Source organism: Theropithecus gelada, chromosome X (genome assembly GCF_003255815.1).
Source record: "Theropithecus gelada isolate Dixy chromosome X, Tgel_1.0, whole genome shotgun sequence".
NCBI classification, from domain to species: domain Eukaryota; kingdom Metazoa; phylum Chordata; class Mammalia; order Primates; family Cercopithecidae; genus Theropithecus; species Theropithecus gelada.
The window spans coordinates 24,698,694-24,720,153 of record NC_037689.1 but is presented as its reverse complement, the minus strand read 5'-3'; the positions used below and the strand labels follow the sequence as shown (position 1 = coordinate 24,720,153).

The following is a 21,460-nucleotide window of genomic DNA, read 5'->3' as shown; positions in this document are numbered from 1 at the left end:
AAGGAAGGAAGGAAGGAAGGAAGGAAGGAAGGAAGGAAGGAAGGAAGGAAGGAAGGAAGGAGAGAGAGAGAGAAAGAGAGAGAGAGATGGATTTGAGGTCTCCTCTCATGTTTGCACTAATTGCCCTGCAATTATTAAACCTTTCTCTACCGTAAACCCTGCTGCCTCAGTGTATTGGTATGTTACTGTGTGGCAGGCATATGAACCTGGTAGTCCTGTGACACCATCACAGTTCCTTTGATTCTCAGATGCCAGGACAACTGGAGAACATACTGCAAGCCAACACAGATCTCCCATATCATGAGAGTGTGAAAAGTCAAATCCAGCTCTGTTTGGGGGATGTTCTCACTGCTCATGAAGCCTCAAACTAGAGTCACACCCTGAGACACATCAAGAGATGGTGGTATGGAAGTCATTTCTTACCAAGATCAAGAGTTTCACGAGCCATAAGCCAGTACAAACAGGAATGCCTTGGCAAGCCATTTGCACCCTGTAGTTTCTCACATGAGGATACACGGAATTAGGCTGACCCACTTTTAACTTTGATAATCCACCTGCATGAATGATAAGTCCTCAGCTACCCAGGGAAGCACAAAGCACAAATGCCATTCATTGGGAAATTTCTGCTCTGGTGAGATATCAAAATATAAATAAATAAAAATAAATGAATTTTAAAAACAAGACTTATGTCATGGTGTCTTGAACAGTGACCCTTCAAAATTCATGTTCACTTCAAACCTCAGAATGGGACCTTATTTGGAAATGGGGCCTCTAGAGATTTAATTAGTTAAGATGTGATCATTCTGGATTAGGATGAGCCCCAAATCCAATAATGCTGTCCCTATAGGAGAAGAGGAGACACAAGCACAGAAGAAAAGTCCATGTGGAAATGGAGTAATGTGACCACCAGCCAAGGGGCACCTGGAGCCACCAGGAGCTAGAGGAGGCAGAAGGGATCCTCCCCTAGAGCCTCCAGAAGAAACCGAATACAATTGTAGTAGATTGAATAGCAGCCCCCAGAAATATATACATCCATATATTTTAAAGCCCAGAACCTGGAATGAGACTTTATTTGGATATCAAGACCTTTGCAGAGGTAATTAGTTAAGGATCTGAAGATGAGCTCATCCCGGAATTAGGATGGGCACTAAATCCAATGACCATTGTCATTATAAGAGACAGAAGATGAGACACAAATACAGAGGGGAAGACCATATGCAGATGAAGCAGAGACTGGGGTGATGCGGCCACAAGCCCAGGGATGCCTGAAGCCACCAGGAGTGGGGAAGGGCAGGAAGAATCCTCCCCTAAAGCCTACAGAGGAAGTACAGCTCTGAACATTAAAGATTTAAAATTAAATAGTTTTCACCCCAAACTAAGCTGCCAAAATAAAGAGTCATGGTCAAAGTGATCAGCTGAATAATGCCCCATTCCAAAGATATCCACATCCTAATTCTCAAAACCTGTGAATATGTGATTTTACATGGTAAAAGGTCTTTGCAGATGGAATGAATTAAGGATCGTAAGATGAAGTGATTATCCTGGGTTATCTGGGTGGGTCCAGTGGAATCAGAAATGTCCTTTTGTAAAAGAGACACAGAGTGTCTGAGTCAGAAAACAAAACCCTACAAGCTAAGGAATGCAGGCAGCTTCAAGAAACTAGAAAAAAGAGAAAACAGATTCTCCCCTAGACCCCCTAGAAGTAACTAGCCCCACCAACATCTGATTTTAGCCCACAAGGTTAATTTTGGATTTCTGACCTCAAGAACAGCAGGATAATAAATTTGTGTTGCATTAGGCCACTATATTTGTGGTAATTTTTTTTATTTTTCGAGACAGGGCCCTCACTCCGTTGCCCAGACTGGAGTGCAGTGGTGCAATCATGGCTCACTGCAGCCTCAACCTCCCAGGCTCAACTAATCCTCCCACCTCAGTCTCCTGAGTATCTGTGACTACAGATGCATGCCATCATATCCAGCTAATTTTTTGTATTTTTTGTAGAGATATGGTCTCCATATGTTGCCTTGGCTGGTCTCAAGCTCCAGAACTTAAGTGATCCACTTACCTTAGCCTCCCGAAGTGCTAGAATTACAGGCACTAGCCACTGTACTCAGCCCTATAGCCATTTGTTATAGCAACTGTAGGAGATTCATACACTGAGAATCCAGATAAAAATAGTTTCTAGCATTCATGAACCTAAGCCATTAGCTTATTGTCACAACATCCAAATCTTTATATTTCCTCTTCACCATTGTTTTTTCCATTCAATATTGTGTTATTGTGGATCATATGTAACTTTTGAAACTCGACAGAGGTTTTGGTGAACAATGTACATCTCAACAATAGGATCTGTTCTTCAAGTACTAATGTAAAGTCCTAAGGAGAACTGTGTGGGAATGTTTGAAGACTCGAACTGGCAGACAGAAGAGAATGGGATTGCTTATCTTATACTCTCAGAGTGGTTGGTGCTAATTTGCTCATATTGATGCTCTTTCTGTAAAAATTCATAGAACTCTGCACATTTGGAAAGGTACCAGGGAACAGAAGGATTTGCTCTAAGTGACACCAAGCATTCAGTTCCATCTACAGAGCAAATACGGCTTCATTACTCCCAGATAACATTTTTTTCAAGACAGACTCTCCCTCTGTTGCCCAGGCTGGGGTGCAATGGCATGATCTCAGCTCACTGCAACCTCCGCCTCCTGGGTTCAAGTGATTCTTCTGCCTCAGCCTCCCAGCTAATTTTTGTATTTTTAGTAGAGATGGTGTTTCACCATGTTGGTCAGGCTGGTCTCAGATGATCCACCTGCCTTGGCCTCCCAGAGTGCTGGGATTACAGGCATGAGCCATCATGCCCAGCCCCAGACTACATATTTATCACCTTCACTTGGGCTACAGAGTAAGGACAAAGCTATGTACCAGAGTACACAAGACACCTTACATCCTGAGAATCCAGATCCTAGAATGGCTATTGGTAAAGATTAAACCTCAATCAATATGGAAAAAGCAAATGAAAAATGTGCTCACAGACTTTTTTTTAAAGAAAGAAGGTCCAACAACAAGAGGATAGATACCCTTGAAAATTTCCAGCCATTGTGTTCTGGGATGCATAAAGTTTTTATAACAATCACCTTTGACCATTTACCTCATCCAATTCATGAAATAGCTCTTCCATATCACATGCTCAAAGAGAAGCCTTCCAATTTTATTTTTCCCAAGTAGGTTTTTTTGTTTTTTAACAATAGGGACATAATGCAATGGACAACTTACTTTTTTCATCTGATTCCCTGATATGTATATACATATTTATCTATATCTATATCCATCTATATCTATATGTATCAGGGAACCAGACAAAAAATATTATAAAATATATTATATATATACATGCATAGCATATGTATACATATACACATACATATTGTATGTGCATGTATACATATACACATACATATTGTAAGTGCATGTATACATATATACATACATATTGTAAGTGCATGTATACATATATACATACATATTGTAAGTGCATGTATACATATATACATACATATTGTAAGTGCATGTATACATATATACATACATATTGTAAGTGCATGTATACATATATACATACATATTGTAAGTGCATGTATACATATATACATACATATTGTAAGTGCATGTATACATATATACATACATATTGTAAGTGCATGTATACATATATACATACATATTGTAAGTGCATGTATACATATATACATACATATTGTAAGTGCATGTATACATATATACATACATATTGTAAGTGCATGTATACATATATACATACATATTGTAAGTGCATGTATACATATATAGTGTATGTATATATTTCCTGTTGTAAATTAACATGATGGCAAGATGCATTGTAAATTAACATAAACAATTTGTGAGTTTGAGTTACTAGAGTCTGCCTCCATGGTCTGACCACATATAAATTTCAGAGCCAATAGAGAGACCATGATTTTAATAACAGGAGCCCAAACAAGGTACCACCTCTTTAGGTACAAACTGATGAGTCCAACTGGTCTTCAATATACTTCATATTTTTATCTAACCCTATTACACCATTTAGCAATATTCCATTTCCTAACTCAATATTTTTAATACCATCATCCCCTATTATTTTTATTAATGCATTGTAGATGTGCATAGTTTAAGGGTACACATTACAATTTAATACATTCATATAATTTGTAAAGAATTATTACAAATGATTTATTGTTTTAAATCAGCGTTAATTGGGGTGTCCATCGCCTTAAATATTTGTCTTTTCTTTATTCTAGAGTCATTTGGCTTATTCTCTTTTAGCTATTTAGATGTGTACAATAGATTATTAAAAACTACAATCACCCTGCAAATCTATCTAGGTCCTTTTAAAAAAGAGATAATTATGATTATTACATGAATTTTTAATTAGTACGCTTACCTTTCTAAAAAGGAAATCGCCTCCTTTACCATAATGGATCCAGCTCGTTCGGCCTTCATGGGCTGCTCCGTAATCTCGTGCCCCCGCATGAGGAGGCAGTCCCAGTATAAAGGGGACGTGTAGCTGGAGAACCAAGCATAACCCAAGAGGAAAATAAACAGAATCATGGAGAAGATTAGGAGCCAGGGAACGGAGACCCAGCCACTCAGCTTTCCAAAGGTTAGGGTGAGGACGGCAATGGCAACCAGCTGCACGCAGAGCCACAGTTGACTCTCAAAGGTTAATTCCGTGTTACGAGAGGGGTCCGGCCAGCAGCTGTCAACGAGAGTGAACGGCATGCCATAGTAGTAGTCAAACCCATAATTATATGGATGGTGGCAGTGGTCACTTCGGGAGTCGCAGTTCAAGCCTTGGTGCCATTTGCCTAAAACCAAACACACAAACACATCTACACATCAATATGTCGACATATGCCAGCACATTGCAAAGAACATGTGAGCATTCTTCACATCAAACAATCAGCTAATGCACAAAAATAAAGTAGCAGAGATATTTTCCTTGGTTTAAAAAATCCGAGTTCCACTTAGCCACATTTTTGTTGTTGTTGTTGTTCTTTAGTTTACAGAGAAAGTTTGTATTCAGATCTGGTTGTGAGCAACAGGACAGGATAAAAAATAAGGGAGAAAAGTAGAATTGTGAGTTTCTTTCAAGGATGGGAACTACAAATTTTCTCATTCACTGAGAAGACAAAGTCATAGCCACAAAGATAGATACATCACAGAGGCAAGGCAGGTTACAGACGATGGAAGAATAGATACATCACAGAGGCAAGGCAGGTTACAGACGATGGAAGAATAGATACATCACAGAGACAAGGCAGGTTACAGACGATGGAAGAATAGATACATCACAGAGACAAGGCAGGTTGCAGATGATGGAAGAATAGATGTATACATAGATATAGCTAGATGGATATAGATGATAGGTAGGTAGATAGATAAATAGATAATACATAGACAGAAAGATAGGAAGATAGATGAATAGATGTATATGTAGATATAGCTAGCTAAATAAATAGGGATGATAGATAGAAAGATAGATGATAGCTAATATGTAGACAGAAAGATAGGCAGATAGATGATAGAGATAGAGTGAGTGGTTAGATAGATAGATAGATAGATAGATAGAAGAGAGGAGAGGAGAGGACAGATTCAAATAGGTGATGGAGGATAGATGGAGCATGTATAGATGTGTGTGTAGGTGGATGGATGGATCGATAGATGACTGGGTAATTAGATAGATGCATAAATAGATCTGTGTTGTGGGTGGATGAATAGACAGATGGGATATGATAGATGAAAATAAATTATGGAGTGTACATCTATGTATACACATGTGTATGTATATATCAATAGAGAGATAGATGTGATAAATATGATAGATACGAATAAATGATGGATGGATAGATGGGGCATGTATGTATGTGTAGGTGGATGGATGGATAGATAGGTGGGTGGCTGAGTAGATGAGTAGATAGATAGGTGGATGGATATATATGGGCGGATAGACAGATGGATAGATAGATAGATAGACAGACAGATAGATAGATAGATAGATAGATAGATAGATAGATAGATAGATAGATAAACAGACAGGGATAGAGATATAAGGGTGGATGGGTAGATGGATAGAGAGATGTCTAAATAGATAGATGAATGGATGGCTAGATAAATAGATAGATACAGATGATAGATGGATAGACAGATAGATACATGATAGATGAATGGGTGGATGAATAGATTATAGACGATAAATAGATAGATGATGGGTAGATAGATATATAGATGATAGATAAATGATAGATGATGGATTGATCAATAGACAGACAAAGAGGTAGATAGACAGGTAGATGGATGGACAGATAGATGCATAGAGATATATGGGTTGATAGATGGATGGAGAAACAGAGAGAGATGACCAATGGTAGCTATAGATAAATCATGGAGGATGGACCCAGCATGGATGGATGAATAGCTGGCTGGCTGGAAATCCAAGGAGCTCTCATTAAAACTGATTGAAGTAAGGGACTTATTCAGTAAAATGCACCACACCTTGAATGATCACCAAAGGGTGCGTGTGAGTCCTGCTAGCATGTGGATGCCCAGCAAACCCCCAGAGGCTGTGATAATGTGTATCTACTAGGAATATTAACAGTTTCCTGTATGTGGTGAGGGCCCAATCAAGAATGCCTGTGCTTCCATCAACCTCTGAGTGTCTATGGGGGTAGGTAGAGGAGAGGCAATGCTACTGGCTTAGGCTTCCTGTCCTGCAACCCCACAGAGATTGCCTTCTCTTATCAACAGCAGATGTGTTACAAAAATTGAAGGGATTTAAAATAGCACGTGATTCTCACGCCAGCTGAAACCCAGGCTTCCCAAACAGGAATGGTAGTTGGAGTTACAACTACTGGGTGGCTGAAGACTTCTATCATCCCTAGCAGTGAGAAGAAAACCTATGTGGTCCAGTCTTAGTGAAATGAAGAGGCAGGTGACAGGATACACGGTGAGAGACTATGCGGGCAGGCAGAGCCAGAAAAATTTTATGTTCTTGTAATATGTTCATTTTAAAACATCTCCTGTCACTGAGCTGTGTGAAGAATCAGACTGGGTGTGGTGGCTCACACCTATAATCCCAGCACTTTGGGAGGCCAAGGCAGGCAGATCACTGGAGGCCAGGAGTTCAAGACCAGCCTGGCCAGCATGATGAAACCTCATCTCTACAAAAAATACAAAAATTAGCCAGTCGTGGTGGCACGCGCCTGTAGTCCCAGCTACTCGGGAGGCTGAGGCATGAGAATCCCTTGAACCCAGGAGGTGGAGCTTGCAGTGAGCTGAGGTCGTGCCACTGCGCTCCAGCCTGAGCGACACAGCAAGAGTCTGTCTTAAAAATAATAATAATAATAAAAGAACTCCTGGCACAAGCAATCCTCCCACCTCAGCCTCCAGAGTAGCTGGGACCATAGGCACATGCCGCCATGCCCAGCTAATTTTATATTTTTAGAGACAGGGTTTTCTATGTTGCCCAGGCTGGTCTGAAACTCCTGGCTTTCAGTGATCCTCCCACCTTGGCCTCCCAAAGTGCTGGGATTATAAGAATGGGCCACTGAGCCTTTACATAAGACATTGTAAAATAAAGTGTTTCCGAGAAAGTCATAAATCAAGGGTAGAACAAAGGACATTATTACCTTATGATCAATGACTAACACCAATCCTTGTGTCTTACCTATAAGCCCCGTGCTGTATCCTTGCTTCTTTAGCAAGGCTGCAAATGTTGTCTCATTAAGAGGGAGGCCTGCGGGGACTGCAAGATTATGGACGACACGTCTATTACCACTAGAAACCATACCTAGAAGTAGCGTGGAAAAAAGTACAATGAGTAGGTGTTGCTATGGAGGGAATATTTTTGTCACTCCAAAATTTGCACATTGAAACCCTCACCTGCAAGGTAATGTTTAGGAGGTAGGGCTTTTAGGAGGGGATGAAGTCAGGAGGATGGAGCCTCAAGAATGAATCAGTATCCTTACAAAAGGGACCCCAGAGAGCTCCCTCATCCCTTCCACCATGTGAGGACACAGCAAGAGGGCACTGTCTATGAACCAGGAAGCAGGTCCCCAGCAGACACTGAAGCTGGCATGCCTTGATCTTGGCCAGCCTCCAGAATTCCTGACCTCAACTGATCTGCCCTCCTCAGCTTCCCAAGGTGCTGAGATTACAGGTGTGAGCCACTGTGCCCCAGCCCACTTCCCTCACCTTTAAAAATAGAACCATATGATTGGATGTGGTGACTCACACCTGTAATCCCAGCACTATGGAAAGCCGAGGCAGGAGGATTACCTGAGGTCAGGAGTTTGAGACCAGCCTGACCAATATGGTGAAACCCTGTCTGTACTAAAAATACAAGATTAGCTGGGCATGGCGGTACATGCCTGTAATCCCAGCTACTTGGGAGGCTGAGGCAGGAGAATCTCTTGAACCCAGGGCCAGAGGTTGCAGTGAGCCAAGATTGTGCCACTGCTCTCCAGACTGGGCAACAAGAGTGAAACTCCCTCTCAAAAAAAAAAAAAAAAATAGAACCATGCAACCCAACAATTTCACTCTTGGGGAATATCAAAAGAATTGAGGTTCCTGAGGAACTCAAAAGGATTGAAAACTGGTATTCAAAGAAAAACTTGCACATGTATGTTCATAGCTATATTCCTCACAATCACTAAAGGGTAGAAACATCTTGTTGTCCATCAATTGATGAATAGATGGAGAAACTGTAGTGAACCCATGCGAGGGAATAGTATGCAAAATAAAAATAAAGCTCTGGCCCAGGCTACCATAAGACATTATGCTCAGTGACAGAAGCCAGTCACAGACTGTCACATACTGTATGATTCCTTTTATGTGAAATGTCCAGGACAGACATGTTCGTAGAGATGGAAAGTGGATTTTTGGTAACCAGGGGCTGGGAGAAGGGAGAATGGGGAGTGATTGCTTCATGGTGACAAGATCTCCTTTGTGGGTGATGGAAATGTTCTAGAATTTGATAGAGGTGATGGTTGTACAGTATTGGAAAAGAGCTACAAGCTACTGAATTGCACACTTTAAAACAGCTAATTTTGGCCAGGCGCGGTGGCTCGTGCCTAAAATCCCAGCACTTTGGGAGGCTGAGGTGGGCGGATCACTTGAGTGCAGGAATTCGAAACCAGTCTGGTTAACATGGTGAGACGCGTCTCTATCAAAAATACAAAAATTAGCCGGGCATGCTGGTGGGTGTCTGCAAGCTCAGCTACTCAGGAGGCTGAGGAGGGAGAATCGCTTGAGCCCGGGAGTTTGAGGCTGCAATGAACTGAGATTGTGACACTGCACTTCAGCCTGGGCAACAAAGGGAGACCCTATCTCAAAAGTAAAAAACAAAACAAACAAAAAAAGTCACCAGGTTGGGTGCAGTTGCTCATGTCTGTAATCCCAGGACTTTTGAAGGCCAAAGAGGGAGGATGGCTTGAGTTCAGGAGTTCAAGACCAGCCTGGGGAACACAGCAAGACCCTAAGTTATTTAAAGATTAGCCAGGCATAGTGGTGCACACTTGTGGTCCCAGTTACTTAGGAAGCTGAGGTGGGAGGATCACCTGAGCCTGGAAGGTTGAGGTTGCAGTGAGCCATGATTATACCACTGCACTCCATCCTGGGCAACAGAGCAAGACCCTGTCTCAAAATAATAGTAATAAATTAAAAAGTAATGAGAACATGACAATTAGAGCTTAGGATAATTTCCTTCTTCTTGTTTCATTTTTGTTTTATCTAAAATTGATATATGGCCAGGCGTGGTGGCTCACACCTGTAATCCCAGCACTCTGGGAAGCCGAGGTGGGTGGATCACCTAAGGTCAGGAGTTCGAGACCAGCCTGGCCAATATGGCAAAACCCCATCTCTACTAAAAATACAAAAATTAGACAGGCCTCGTGCCACGTGCCTGTAATCTCAGCTACTCAGAAGGCTGAGGCAGGAGAATCGCTTGAACTCAGGAGGCAGAGATTGCAGTGAGCCGAGATTGCACCACCGCACTCCAGCCTGGGTAACAGAACGAGACTCCACTTCAATAATAATAATAATAATAATAATAATAATAAATAAAATAAAGTTGATATAAATTGAGCAAAGGGATAATACTACTGTCTCCATGGGTAAAATGTTGTGATGAAAGTTGTCCAAAAATCAGATAGCTATTTCTTGGTTTATGACTTTGTGGGTTTTTGGTTGTTGCTGTTTGTTTGTTTTGAGACGGAGTCTCGCTCTGTCACTCAGGCTGGAATGTGGTGGCACAATCTCGGGTCACTGCAACCTCTGCCTCCCGGGTTCAAGCGATTCTCCTGCCTCAGCCTCCTGAGTAGCTGGGACTACAGGTGCATGCCACCACACCTGGCTAATTTTTGTATTTTTAGTAGAGACGAGGTTTCACCATGTTGGCCAGGCTGGGCTCAAACTCCTGACCTCAAGTGATCCACCCTCCCAAAGTGCTGGGATTACGGGCGTGAGCCACCGTGCCCAGCCATGACTTTGTGGTTTGAAAGAAAAAAAGATATTTTTTGGTGACAGACTGAATGTGTAAACACATGTGGTGTTAATTATTTCATTCCAAGAGAGTTTATCTTTGTTGACCCGGGAAACTCAAACGTACACCTTATGACTTGGAATTCAGGTAAAAAGTTGTCATTGCATCAAAAGACAACTCAGTCACACAGGGTGATCTTGCATCTCTTAGAAGTGCAGTGATTTTGAGGTGGACAGTGGTAGCTGTGTATGCCAGTGCATCTATGCACATGTGTGCTTTTTCTTTTCTTTCCTTTGTATCTTTTTTTTTTTTTTTTTTCTTTCTAAGACATGCTCTATCAACAAGGCTAGAGTGCAATGCTGTGATCACACTCACTGCAGCCTCAAACTTCTGGGCTCAAGCGATCCTCCCACTTCAGCCTCTCAAGTAGCTGGGACCACAGGCGCATACCACCATGCTCAACTTATTAAAACATTTTTTTGTGGAGATGGGGTCTTGCTCTGTTTCCCAGGCTAGTTTGAAACTCCTGGGCTCAAGCAATCCTCCCACCTTGGCCTCCCGAGTTCTGGGATTACAGGCATGAGCCATCGTGCCCAGCCCTTTTTTACTTGTTAACGTAGTCAAGCCACATTTTTATTTCCTCTCATCCTAACATGAGGGCAGAGTCCAGCAGAGCCCGCCAGTTTGCACACCTGATCGGATGGGGTATCTTCCCGTCAAGAATGCGGACCGGCTTGGGCTGCAGAGGGAGGCGGCCGAGATGTGTTGAGTCAGTTGCACGCCTTCCCTGGCAAGGCGGTCGATGTGAGGCGTCCTGAAGCAGGAGAGGCAAGGTGTATTGGAGAGAAGGAAAAGGTGGGGGGCAGGGGAAACAGAGAAGAAGAGTGAGAGAAAGACAGAGAAAGACAAACAGAAAGGCACAGGTGGAAAGAGAGAGGAGAAACAGACAGGGAGAGAGGGAGAGACCCAGAAAGCGAGGCAGAGAGAGACAGACAGAAAGAAAGGATAAGAGAGAGAGAGAGATGAGAAAGAGAGCAACAGAGAAGGACAGAAAGAGACAGATGAAAGAGACAGAAGAAAAGAGAGAGAGAGAAAGAGACAAAGGGTAAGACACACAGAGAGAAACAGAAAGAGATGGAAAGAGAGACAGACAGAGGGAGAGAGAAAGAGAGAGACAGAAAGAGGGAGACAGAGAAAGACAGAGAGGGACAAACAGAGAGAAGATGAGAGACAGAAAGAGAGAGAAATAGAAAGAGAGAGATGGAAAGAGACATACAGAGTTTAAGAGAGAGACAGAGAGAGAGAGACAGAAAGAAATGGAAAGAGATAAACGGAGGGAGACAGAGAGAAACAGAAAGAGAGGTGGAAAAAGAGAGACAGACAGACGGAGGGAGATAGAAAGACAGAGAGAGACGAACATAAAGAGAGATATGAAAAGAGAGAAAGAGACAGAGAGAGATACAGAAAGAGAAATGGAAAGAGAGAAGAAGATAGAGAGAAAGAGAGAGACAGAGAGTAATGGAAAGACAGAGAGAGGGAGAGAGAAGGAAAGACAGAAAGAGAGAAAGAAATGGATAGGATGAGATAGACAGAGAGAGATGGAGACAGAGACAGACAATCAGAGGGAGACATAGAAAGAGATACAAGCAGACAGAGAAAGAGGGGAGACAGAGACAGACATAGAAAGAGATGGAGAGACAGAAAGAGATGGAAACAGAAGGACAGAGAGAGGGAGAGAGACAGAAAGAGATAGGAAGAAATGGATAGAATGAGATAGACAAGGAGAGAGGGAGACAGAGACAATCAGAGAGAGATAGAAAGAGAGACAAGCAGACAGAGAGGGGTGACACAGACAGGCATAGAAAGAGATGGAGAAACAGAAAGAGGAGAGAGAGAGAGACAGAGAGACAGACAGGGAGATCTGAAGATAAACAACATCTCTGTTTGTTATGATTTCCAGGTGCCCAGAGGTAACTGCACACGGAGTTCATTTTTCTTTTTTGCCCCTGTCAAGGTGAAGTATAACTGAGATTCCAGGCAGCTGTTGTTCTGCGGGGATCGTATACCTGGGTGCCGCTATATGGTGTCCATTCACTGTACTACAGCCTTACAAAATAAAATGCTTAAGGGATGGGGTCTGATTCATCGAGGCTAATTGCTTACAGACCTTACTTATGCCTGACTACTTACAGACCACCCACCCACCGGTTTGATAGATACATTTCCCTGCAGTCTACGTAGGTTGCAAAACTGTCATATGATTAAATAACCAAAAGAAGGAAATCCCATCATTTTTGACAACACAGATGAACTGGAAGGGTATTAGATTAAATGAATAAAGCCAAGCACAGAGAGACAAACATCGCATGATCTCACTTATGTGTGGAATCTAAAATAGCAAACTCAGAAGTAGACAGTAGAATGGTGGGTATCGGGCTGGGGTGAGGGTCGAGAACAGGTAGGTTAAAGGACACATGTGTTTCACGGAGCCAAACATGAATGAATCCTCTATTTGATTTATTCCTCACATAGAGGAATAAATTTAAGAGATCTGTTTGCAGATTGTGGTGACTATAGTTAATAAGAATGTATTCTATTCTTGAAATGCCATAATTTTAACCATTCTCACCACATATAAATCATAAGTATGTGTGGTTGTGCATGTTAATTAGCTTGATTTAGCTATTCCACAATGGATCCATGGATCGAAACATCATGATGTACACCAGAAATACACACAACTGTAATTCGTCAATTACAAAATAATTTCACAAGAGACCTCTGGAGGCCGGAGAGACTTCTGAAAAAAGAGTTAATCTCCTCTTGGATGAAAATAAAATATAATGAGTTCTACATTTATTCGTGAGAGAAATTATGACAGGTAACTGGTGCAAGAAGAATTTCCAGCTTTACCAAGGTGCGTATCTAATTTTTTTTTCAGATATGGAAGTCACCTACTGACTTTTTTTTTTTTTTTTTTTTTGAGACGGAGTCTCGCTCTGTTGCCCAGGCTGGAGTGCAGTGGCCGGATCTCAGCTCACTGCAAGCTCCACCTCCCCAGTTCATGCCATTCTCCTGCCTCAGCTTCCCAAGTAGCTGGGACTACAGGTGCCCGCCACCTCGCCCGGCTAGGTTTTTTTTTTTTTTTTTTTAGTAGAGATGGGGTTTCACCGTGTTAGCCAGGATGGTCTCGATCTCCTGACCTCGTGATCCACCCATCTCGGCCTCCCAAAGTGCTGGGATTACAGGCTTGAGCCACCGCGCCCGGCCCACCTACCGACTTTTAAAACATTATTTATTTTGCAAAGAAAAAAATTGTAAACTGCATTCCTGGAGCACATGTGCCTGGTTTTAGATTTCACATTATAATCTCACTTCTCAAATTGCTAGTATTTTCAGCAAAACACCGATACCCCACGCTAACATACTCTCTGTAAATATCTGCTATTTATGGACACCATGTTTCTGTGCTTTTGGGTGAGTCCTCCCTTCTTTTCTCATAAGTAATGGTTGATTTTTGGCGACTACTTTTTCATGACTCTTAGCTCTGTTGTCGAAAACTGTGATGACTACCTTCAGCATCTATTAGTCACACAATGCAATGATCTTAAAAGTGTATGATGTATGTCTTATAATGATGTACTCCTAAGCTCAGTATAAGAATGGCTAATACAGATGGCTTCTATAATCCACCACAAAGCTCTGAGTTTGTTTCATATCTGTTTTTCTTCTTTCAGAATGCCCATTGTTAAAAATACAAGCTCATCACCTTAAAGAATCTGTTGGCTCCCCAAATTAGGAAAACAGAATGAATTCTACTGAATATACATATTCACATTTATATATTTATGAATATATGTAATTGAATATATAAATATATATTCATAAATATGTATAAATTTATGAATTTATGAAGAAGGAAACCCCATAATTTTCAACAACACAGATGAATTCATAAATATGTATAAGTTTATGAATATATTTATATATTATGAATATGAATATATATTTATAATATATTTTATATATGAATATATATTTACAATATATACTATATATTATTAATATATTTACAATATATACTATATATTAATATATATATTTATAATATATACTATATATTATTTATATATAATAATATATACTTTTATATATTATGAATATGTATGAATATATATTTGTTTTATATAAATATTTACATAAATTTATAAATATATAAATGTTTATTATTTTATATGAATATTTTACCTATATTTATTTAAATATACTTCTATAAAATATATAAATATATGTTTATATTTACTTAAATAAATTTATATATAAATGTGTATAAATTTATTTAAATATATTTGTATGAAAATGAATATATATTCATAAACATACAAATATGTATATATTCATGTATATATGAATAACATATTCATATATATTTGTAATATATTATATACTCATATATTATAAATATATTCATAAATGTTTATATATCGAATATACATTCATATATTCATAAAAGATTGATATATAATATAATAAATGTATGATATATATTTTATGTTATAGAATATATTCATATATGAAATATATCACATATATTTATAATTATATTTATGTGTTTATGTCTGCAATGTACATGTATATACGATCATCATGCTTCATAATAGACTGCATGATAGAGGGTAGTTGTGTGTTAGGTACTATTCTAAGTTCTTCACACATATAAACTCAGGGGTATAAAGTCTTCTCTGCATTAGACAAATAAGAAAACTAAGACACAGAGAGGTTCAGCGACTTCTCCAAGACTTCAGAGCTAGTAAATGCAGAGCCAGGACTCGGGTCCGGACAGCCATGCTTTTACTATGACTATCCTGGTTAATGCTAGAGACACTGGATGAGCTGATTACCCTGATCTGATCACTACACATTGTATGTATCCCAACCTCACTGTGTACCCCATGAAGATGGACAATTATTATTTCTTAAGTTTAAAAACTGAATGAGATTCAAATTAAAAGTATTAAAAATGTAATTGTGAAACTATTAAATAATCTAAATAATTTAAAACTATCAAAAAGTTTAAAGTAACTAAAAAATACCCAACAAATCCATTTGGTTTTGCATATAGATGCAGTCGTATAATTTATCAGCCTGCGGAACCTGAATGACTGATGAATGTATGACTCGCCATGAAACCGCCTTACCTGATGGTGTCATTGCCATAGCAGCCCAGATCTCCAATACCCAGGTCATCAACCATGATCAGGACAATATTAGGCTTGTCGTCATGCACCCTGTGTGCCTGGCACGTGTTCAAGAGTGTGCACACCAAAGACATGAAGACCAAGGGGCTCCTGGAAAGCAAGCGGGGATTTTATTGGTATCAGGCTTCTCTGGGTGGATTCAGGATCCACCTCCCAACACAACACAACAGGGGTCTTTGGAGATCACGTGGATCTCCCAGACGTCTACCTAAGCTCAAGAGTGTCTCTCTCCAAGCACCAAGCACTGCTGCTGAATGGTAGCAGAAGTGCCCAAAGGAATGCTCTCTTGGCTTCTCACTTTGCATAAACTAAGGCTAAAACAACAGATGTTAACGTGGATGCAGTGAAAAGGGAACCCTTTTACACTGCTAATGGGGATGCACAACTGCTGTGGAAAACAGTATGGAGATTCCTTAAAGAACTAAAAGTAGATCTACCATTTGATCCAGCAATCCCACTCCTGGGTATCTACCCAGAGGAAAAGAAGGCATTATATATAAAGGACACTCGAAGCCGGGTGTGGTGGCTCACACCTGTAATCTCAGCACTTTGGGAGGCCGAGGCGGGTGGATCACCTGAGGTCAGGAGTTTGAGACCAGCCTGGCCAACATGGTGAAACTCTGTCTCTACTGAAAATACTAAAATTAGCCAGGGGAGGTTTCAGTGAGCCAAGGTTGCACCACTGCACTCCAGCCTGGGTGACAGACCGAGGCTCCATCTCAGAAAAAAGAAAAAACAAAAACACAAAAACCCCACAAACAACAACAACAACAACAAAAACAAAGACACTTGCACATGCATGTTTATAGCAGCACAATTTGCAGTTGCAAAAATGTGGAACCAACCCAAATACCCATCAATCAATGAGTGGATAAAGAAAATGTGGTGTTTAGAGATACATATCTATAGATTTTATGCAAAGTGAGAAGCCAAGAGAGTATTCCTTTGGGCACTTCTGCTGCCATTCAGCAGCAGTGCTTGGTGCTTGGAGAGAGACACTCTTGATCTGTAGATATCTACATATACCACATTTTCTTTATATAGATCTATAGATATCTATCCATATCACATTTTCATATACATACACATACACACACACCATGGAATACTACTCAGCCATAAAAAGGAATAAAATAATGTCATTTGCAGCAACCTGGATGGAGTTGGAGACAATTATTCTAAGTAAAGTAACTCAGGAATGGAAAACTAAATGTTGTATGTTCTCACTCGTAAGTGGCAACTAAGCTATGAGGATACAAAGACATAAGAATGACGCAATGGACTTTGGGGACTCAGGGAAAGGGTGGGAGGGGAGTGAGGGATAGAAGACCACACATTGGGTACAGTGTACACTGCTCGGGGGATGGGTGCATCAAAATCTCACAAATCACCACTAAAGAACTTATCCAGGTAATCCAACATCACCTGCTCCCCAAAAACTATTGAAATTTTTTTAAAGGCTAAAGTAGATGCCCTTCCAGGAGGGAAGTCTGAAAACATGTACTCAGAGGCAAATCATTGCAGAAGATGGAGACGATAAGACTCCTGAGGTTAACTCCCTCTTCCAGGGTCTTAACCTCATTTAAGGGACTTAAATGAGTCTCTAAGGTTAAGGGATTTAACCTTAACTTAATTCTAAAATTAGAGTTTTTATTCCAATTTAAGGGCATGTAGGTGTATGTGTTCCTTACAGTACTATTCACAATGGCCAAACACCTCAGTGTCCATCACTGGATGAATGGATAAAGAAAATGCGGTGCATATACACCATGGAATACTATTCAGCCTTAAAAAAAGAATGAAATTCTGTCATATATGACAACGTAGATGAACCTGGAGGTCATTATGCTAAGGAAAATAAGCTTGGCACAGAAACACCAATACCACATGATCTCACTTGTCTGTGGAATCTCAAAAAGTTGATCTCATAGAAGGAAAGGCTAGAATGATGCCCGCTAGGAGCTGGGGGGCCAGTGGGGGGCTTGGGGAGATGTTGGTCGAAGGATAAAAAATTTCAATTTGACAGGAGAAATAAGTTCAAAGAATCTATTATACTTGTGTTGACTATAGTTAATAAGAATGTATTTTAGAGTTGAAAATTACTGATAAAATCTACTCAAAGTGTTCTCATCACAAATAGGTAAGTCGATGAGGTACCTTGTATTAGCATAACTGAGCCATTCCAAAATACAGGCGTATTTCAAAATATCAAGTTGTACACCGTAAATCTACACAATGTTTATAGGTCAGCTTTTTTGACTCAAGGGACAATAAAAAAAGAAAAAGAAATTCAAAAAGAAAAAAAAGAAAAATGAATTTAAATAAAGAAACAAAAAATAAAAACAAAATATTCATAAATACATGCAATTTATCATTACTCCAAATTTTTAAAAAGTCAGGCTGCAGTGGCTCACACCTGTAATCCCAGCTTTTTGGGAGGCTGAGGCAAGAGAATCAGTTAGTCACCAGCTTGGGCAACATAGTGAGACCCCATCCCTACAAAATATATAAAAATGAGCTGGGTGTGGTGGTGCATGCCTATAGTCCCAGCTATTCTGGAGGCTGAGGTGGGAGGATTGCTTGAGCTCAGGAGTTCAAGGCTGCAGTGAAGTGAGATCGTGCCACTGTACTCTAGCCTGGGCTACAGAACGAGACCCTCAAAAGAAAAAAAAGTGTGGGGATAGCAGCTTTTGTTGGAGAAAAGAAAACAAGCAAAAAAATATATAAGTAAATAAAATAAGGAATTACCAAGTAAAGGAAAAGTGGAAGTTGGGGGAAGAACTGAAATGAAGAAAAGAAAGAAATGTGGAATCTGAGGACCACTTGAGTCCACTTCATGGTTTTGCTCAGTCCCAGCTGAGGTCATATTTTCTTAAGGAAACACATGACGCTCTTCTCAGCATATCCCTACTCAGTTATCAGGTAATGAATATTGGACATGTGGATTATTGATTCAATCCCTATCTCATCTCTATATAATGTTTCAAAACCCACTTCAAATATCTCCTCTGAGAGGAAAAATACAAACAGGAGTTCATCCCTATTGGCTCTCAGAGTCCTTTGTAAATACTCTGAAACAATGATAGCCACAGAAGTTTACAATTTTTTTTGCTTTATGCGAACATCTCCTTGAAGATGGAGAATGTCTTGCAGGCAAAAGCTACATGCTCAGGACTGTGGGCCAAATTCCCGAAGTTACAGAAATGCTTTTCATCTGTGCAAAGTTAGTTGAATTGTTTTATCACCCCCTGTTTTTACAATGCTTTAAAATCATATATACGGTTGGGCACAATGGTGACTCACACCTGTAATCCCAGCACTTTGGGAAGCTGAGGTGGGAGGATTCCTTGAGCCCAGGAGTTCAAGACCAACTTGGGCAACATAATGATAACCTGTCTCTACAAAAAATAAAAATAAAAAATTAGCTGGGCATGGCGATAAGCACCTGAGGTCCCAGCTACTCTGGAGACTGAGTCTGGAGGATCACTTGAGCCCGGGAGTTGAAGGTTGCAGTGAGCTATGACTACACCACTGTAGTCTACCCTGGGTGACAGCAAAACCCTGTGAAACCCCGTCTCTAAAATAAATAAAAATAAACATAAACTCATATGTATCTGTTGGAAATTTACAGTTTGTATTTATATCAATTGCCTAACTCTCTCCTACCTTTTTTTAAAAGTCACACACTTACTAAGTTGAGAGAATGAACTTAGACATCTTATGGCCAGTCATATAAAGACAGTATGTCGACTCATAGTAGGTTACAAGAAAAGAAAAAGAGAAAAGAAGAAAAAGACAGATGATATTAAATGCCTCCATCCGTAAGGCTGAATTCACAAATACACAGAATTATACATTACATTCAATGTGCTCACAATGTATTATGCAGCTTTACCTACCTGGGCCTCATTGTGCAGCTTGGAGAACCTTCTTGCTGTCTTTGGCAGAAGACACAGACAGGATTAAAAAGACTAAAAAAAAAAAACAAGTATCATTCATGTGTCAGTTAAATTAGTTCCCAGCATGAAATTCTCACTAGAGACTTGGGAGCCGTATCCGTAATTCCAACATTTTAAAATTGATTTTCCGAGGTCACTACTACACGAATCCTGAACTCTCAATGAGTTCATTTTTTTTTTTTTTTTTTTTTAGATGGAGTCTCGTCTTGCCCTGTCACCTAGGCTGGAGTGTAGTGGTGCGATCTCGGCTCACTACAACCTCTGCCTCCCTGGTTCAAGCCATTCTCCTGCCTCAGCCTCTTGAGTAACTGGGATTACAGGCGTGCACCACCACGCCCAGCTAATTTTTGTATTTTTAGTAGAGATGGGGTTTCACCGTGTTGGCCAGGCTGGTCTCGAACTCCTGACCTCAAGTGCTCTGCTCATCTTTTGGCCCATTTTTAAAAGAACTCCTGCTGCCCCAAGTCCCAGGGCTCTTGGCTGAATTGTCTCGGTGGAAAAACCTACCCTGAAACATGCTGGCACAAGAGAATTGTCTCAGTGTCCTGCCAAGCCTACAAGTTTAGACTCAGAAAGCCTCTGTGTCCTGAATAAGGAAAGGGGCAATTAATCAAAATGAGCTGCCTCTTTTTTCACTGCATTAATGCAAATGCAGAAACCACTGAATGACTAATGGTTGTATTTAATTGGCAGTGGCGGGGGCGGGGGGGTGGGTGTTTAGGACTAAGGGATATGACAGCCAAATGCATTACAGTGAAAGAAAAGCCCGTCTGTAGTCTGCAAGTTACTACCCATATTTGTACCTTAAAATAACACTAAGGACAAAATACAAACTCATTCCTCCTTAAATTCATTTTGCTCCAAAGCATGGATACTCTGGTCACATACTACACACACTACATACACACACACACACGCACACTCACACACACGTTCTTGGTTAAGAAAGAAAAAGGAGGAGATGGAGGGAGGGAAGAAAGAAGAAAGGGTATGAGAGTAACAGAAAGGAGAGAAACTTACCCACACTAAAATTGGCTTGGAATCAATTTCTCAATGCCTAAGCTGATCCATTGAGTTTCAGAATACAATAGGTCAAAGGATCTTTCGACTCTGCCTTTTCAACGAGAGGTTAAAAAAAAAAAAAAAGGCTGAGAAAATGTGTCCAAACAAACCTCCCCCAACTCACCTATCAGCCGTATTGTCTCTCTAATGTCTGGGAACAGAACAAACAGGCTGCTCTGCAAAGGCTTCGCCTCTTCTGGCAGCTGCCTCGAATCATTGCCAAAGCGTTAGCCGCTCCATCTCACCGCCCTCTGCCACGGGAGGGCTGGTCCATGCTAGGCTCACCCAGATGGTTCATCTTAATTATGTGCAAATGAGGCAATCTGCACCCCACATTTGCAACTCCTACTACACATCCAGGAAAAGAAAAACAACAGCACACAGACAACAAAACATCACATTCAGCAAAACACCTACAGCCTTTCTTGCTAACGCTGAATGTTCTTATATGTGACGACCACCAAAGCCATTCATCTCACCAGAATTAAGACTGGTTGTTTTGAGCCAGAGCAATCCTGTTTGATGTCCCTTGCATTGCCGTGACCTCATGGTTTATAGCAGTGCCTCAGGGACATCTGTGCTCCCAATTAAAAGTGGTGGGTGGGCGGGTGGGAGGGAAATGGAAGGTCTTC

At 40.6% G+C, this 21,460-nt stretch overlaps 1 protein-coding gene across 2 annotated transcripts in view; it reads right to left on the bottom strand.

The window, feature by feature from the left end:
- Positions 1–21,024, bottom strand: part of ARSF (arylsulfatase F) — a 53,832-nt gene extending 32,808 nt beyond the window's left edge. Inside the window, exons 1-6 of one of the 2 annotated variants that reach the window (XM_025372938.1) lie at positions 20,953–21,024; positions 19,707–19,745; positions 15,748–15,897; positions 11,242–11,363; positions 7,736–7,858; positions 4,454–4,877 (exon numbers count right to left, since the gene is read on the bottom strand). In XM_025372938.1, coding sequence (XP_025228723.1) covers positions 4,454–4,877; positions 7,736–7,858; positions 11,242–11,363; positions 15,748–15,897; positions 19,707–19,717 — 830 coding nt within the window. In that variant the 5' untranslated portion in view covers positions 19,718–19,745; positions 20,953–21,024. Of the gene's footprint in view, positions 1–4,453; positions 4,878–7,735; positions 7,859–11,241; positions 11,364–15,747; positions 15,898–19,706; positions 19,779–20,952 lie in introns of both variants that reach the window. The other variant, XM_025372939.1, reaches the window with a different exon arrangement.
- Between the last annotated feature and the right edge of the window lie 436 nt (positions 21,025–21,460).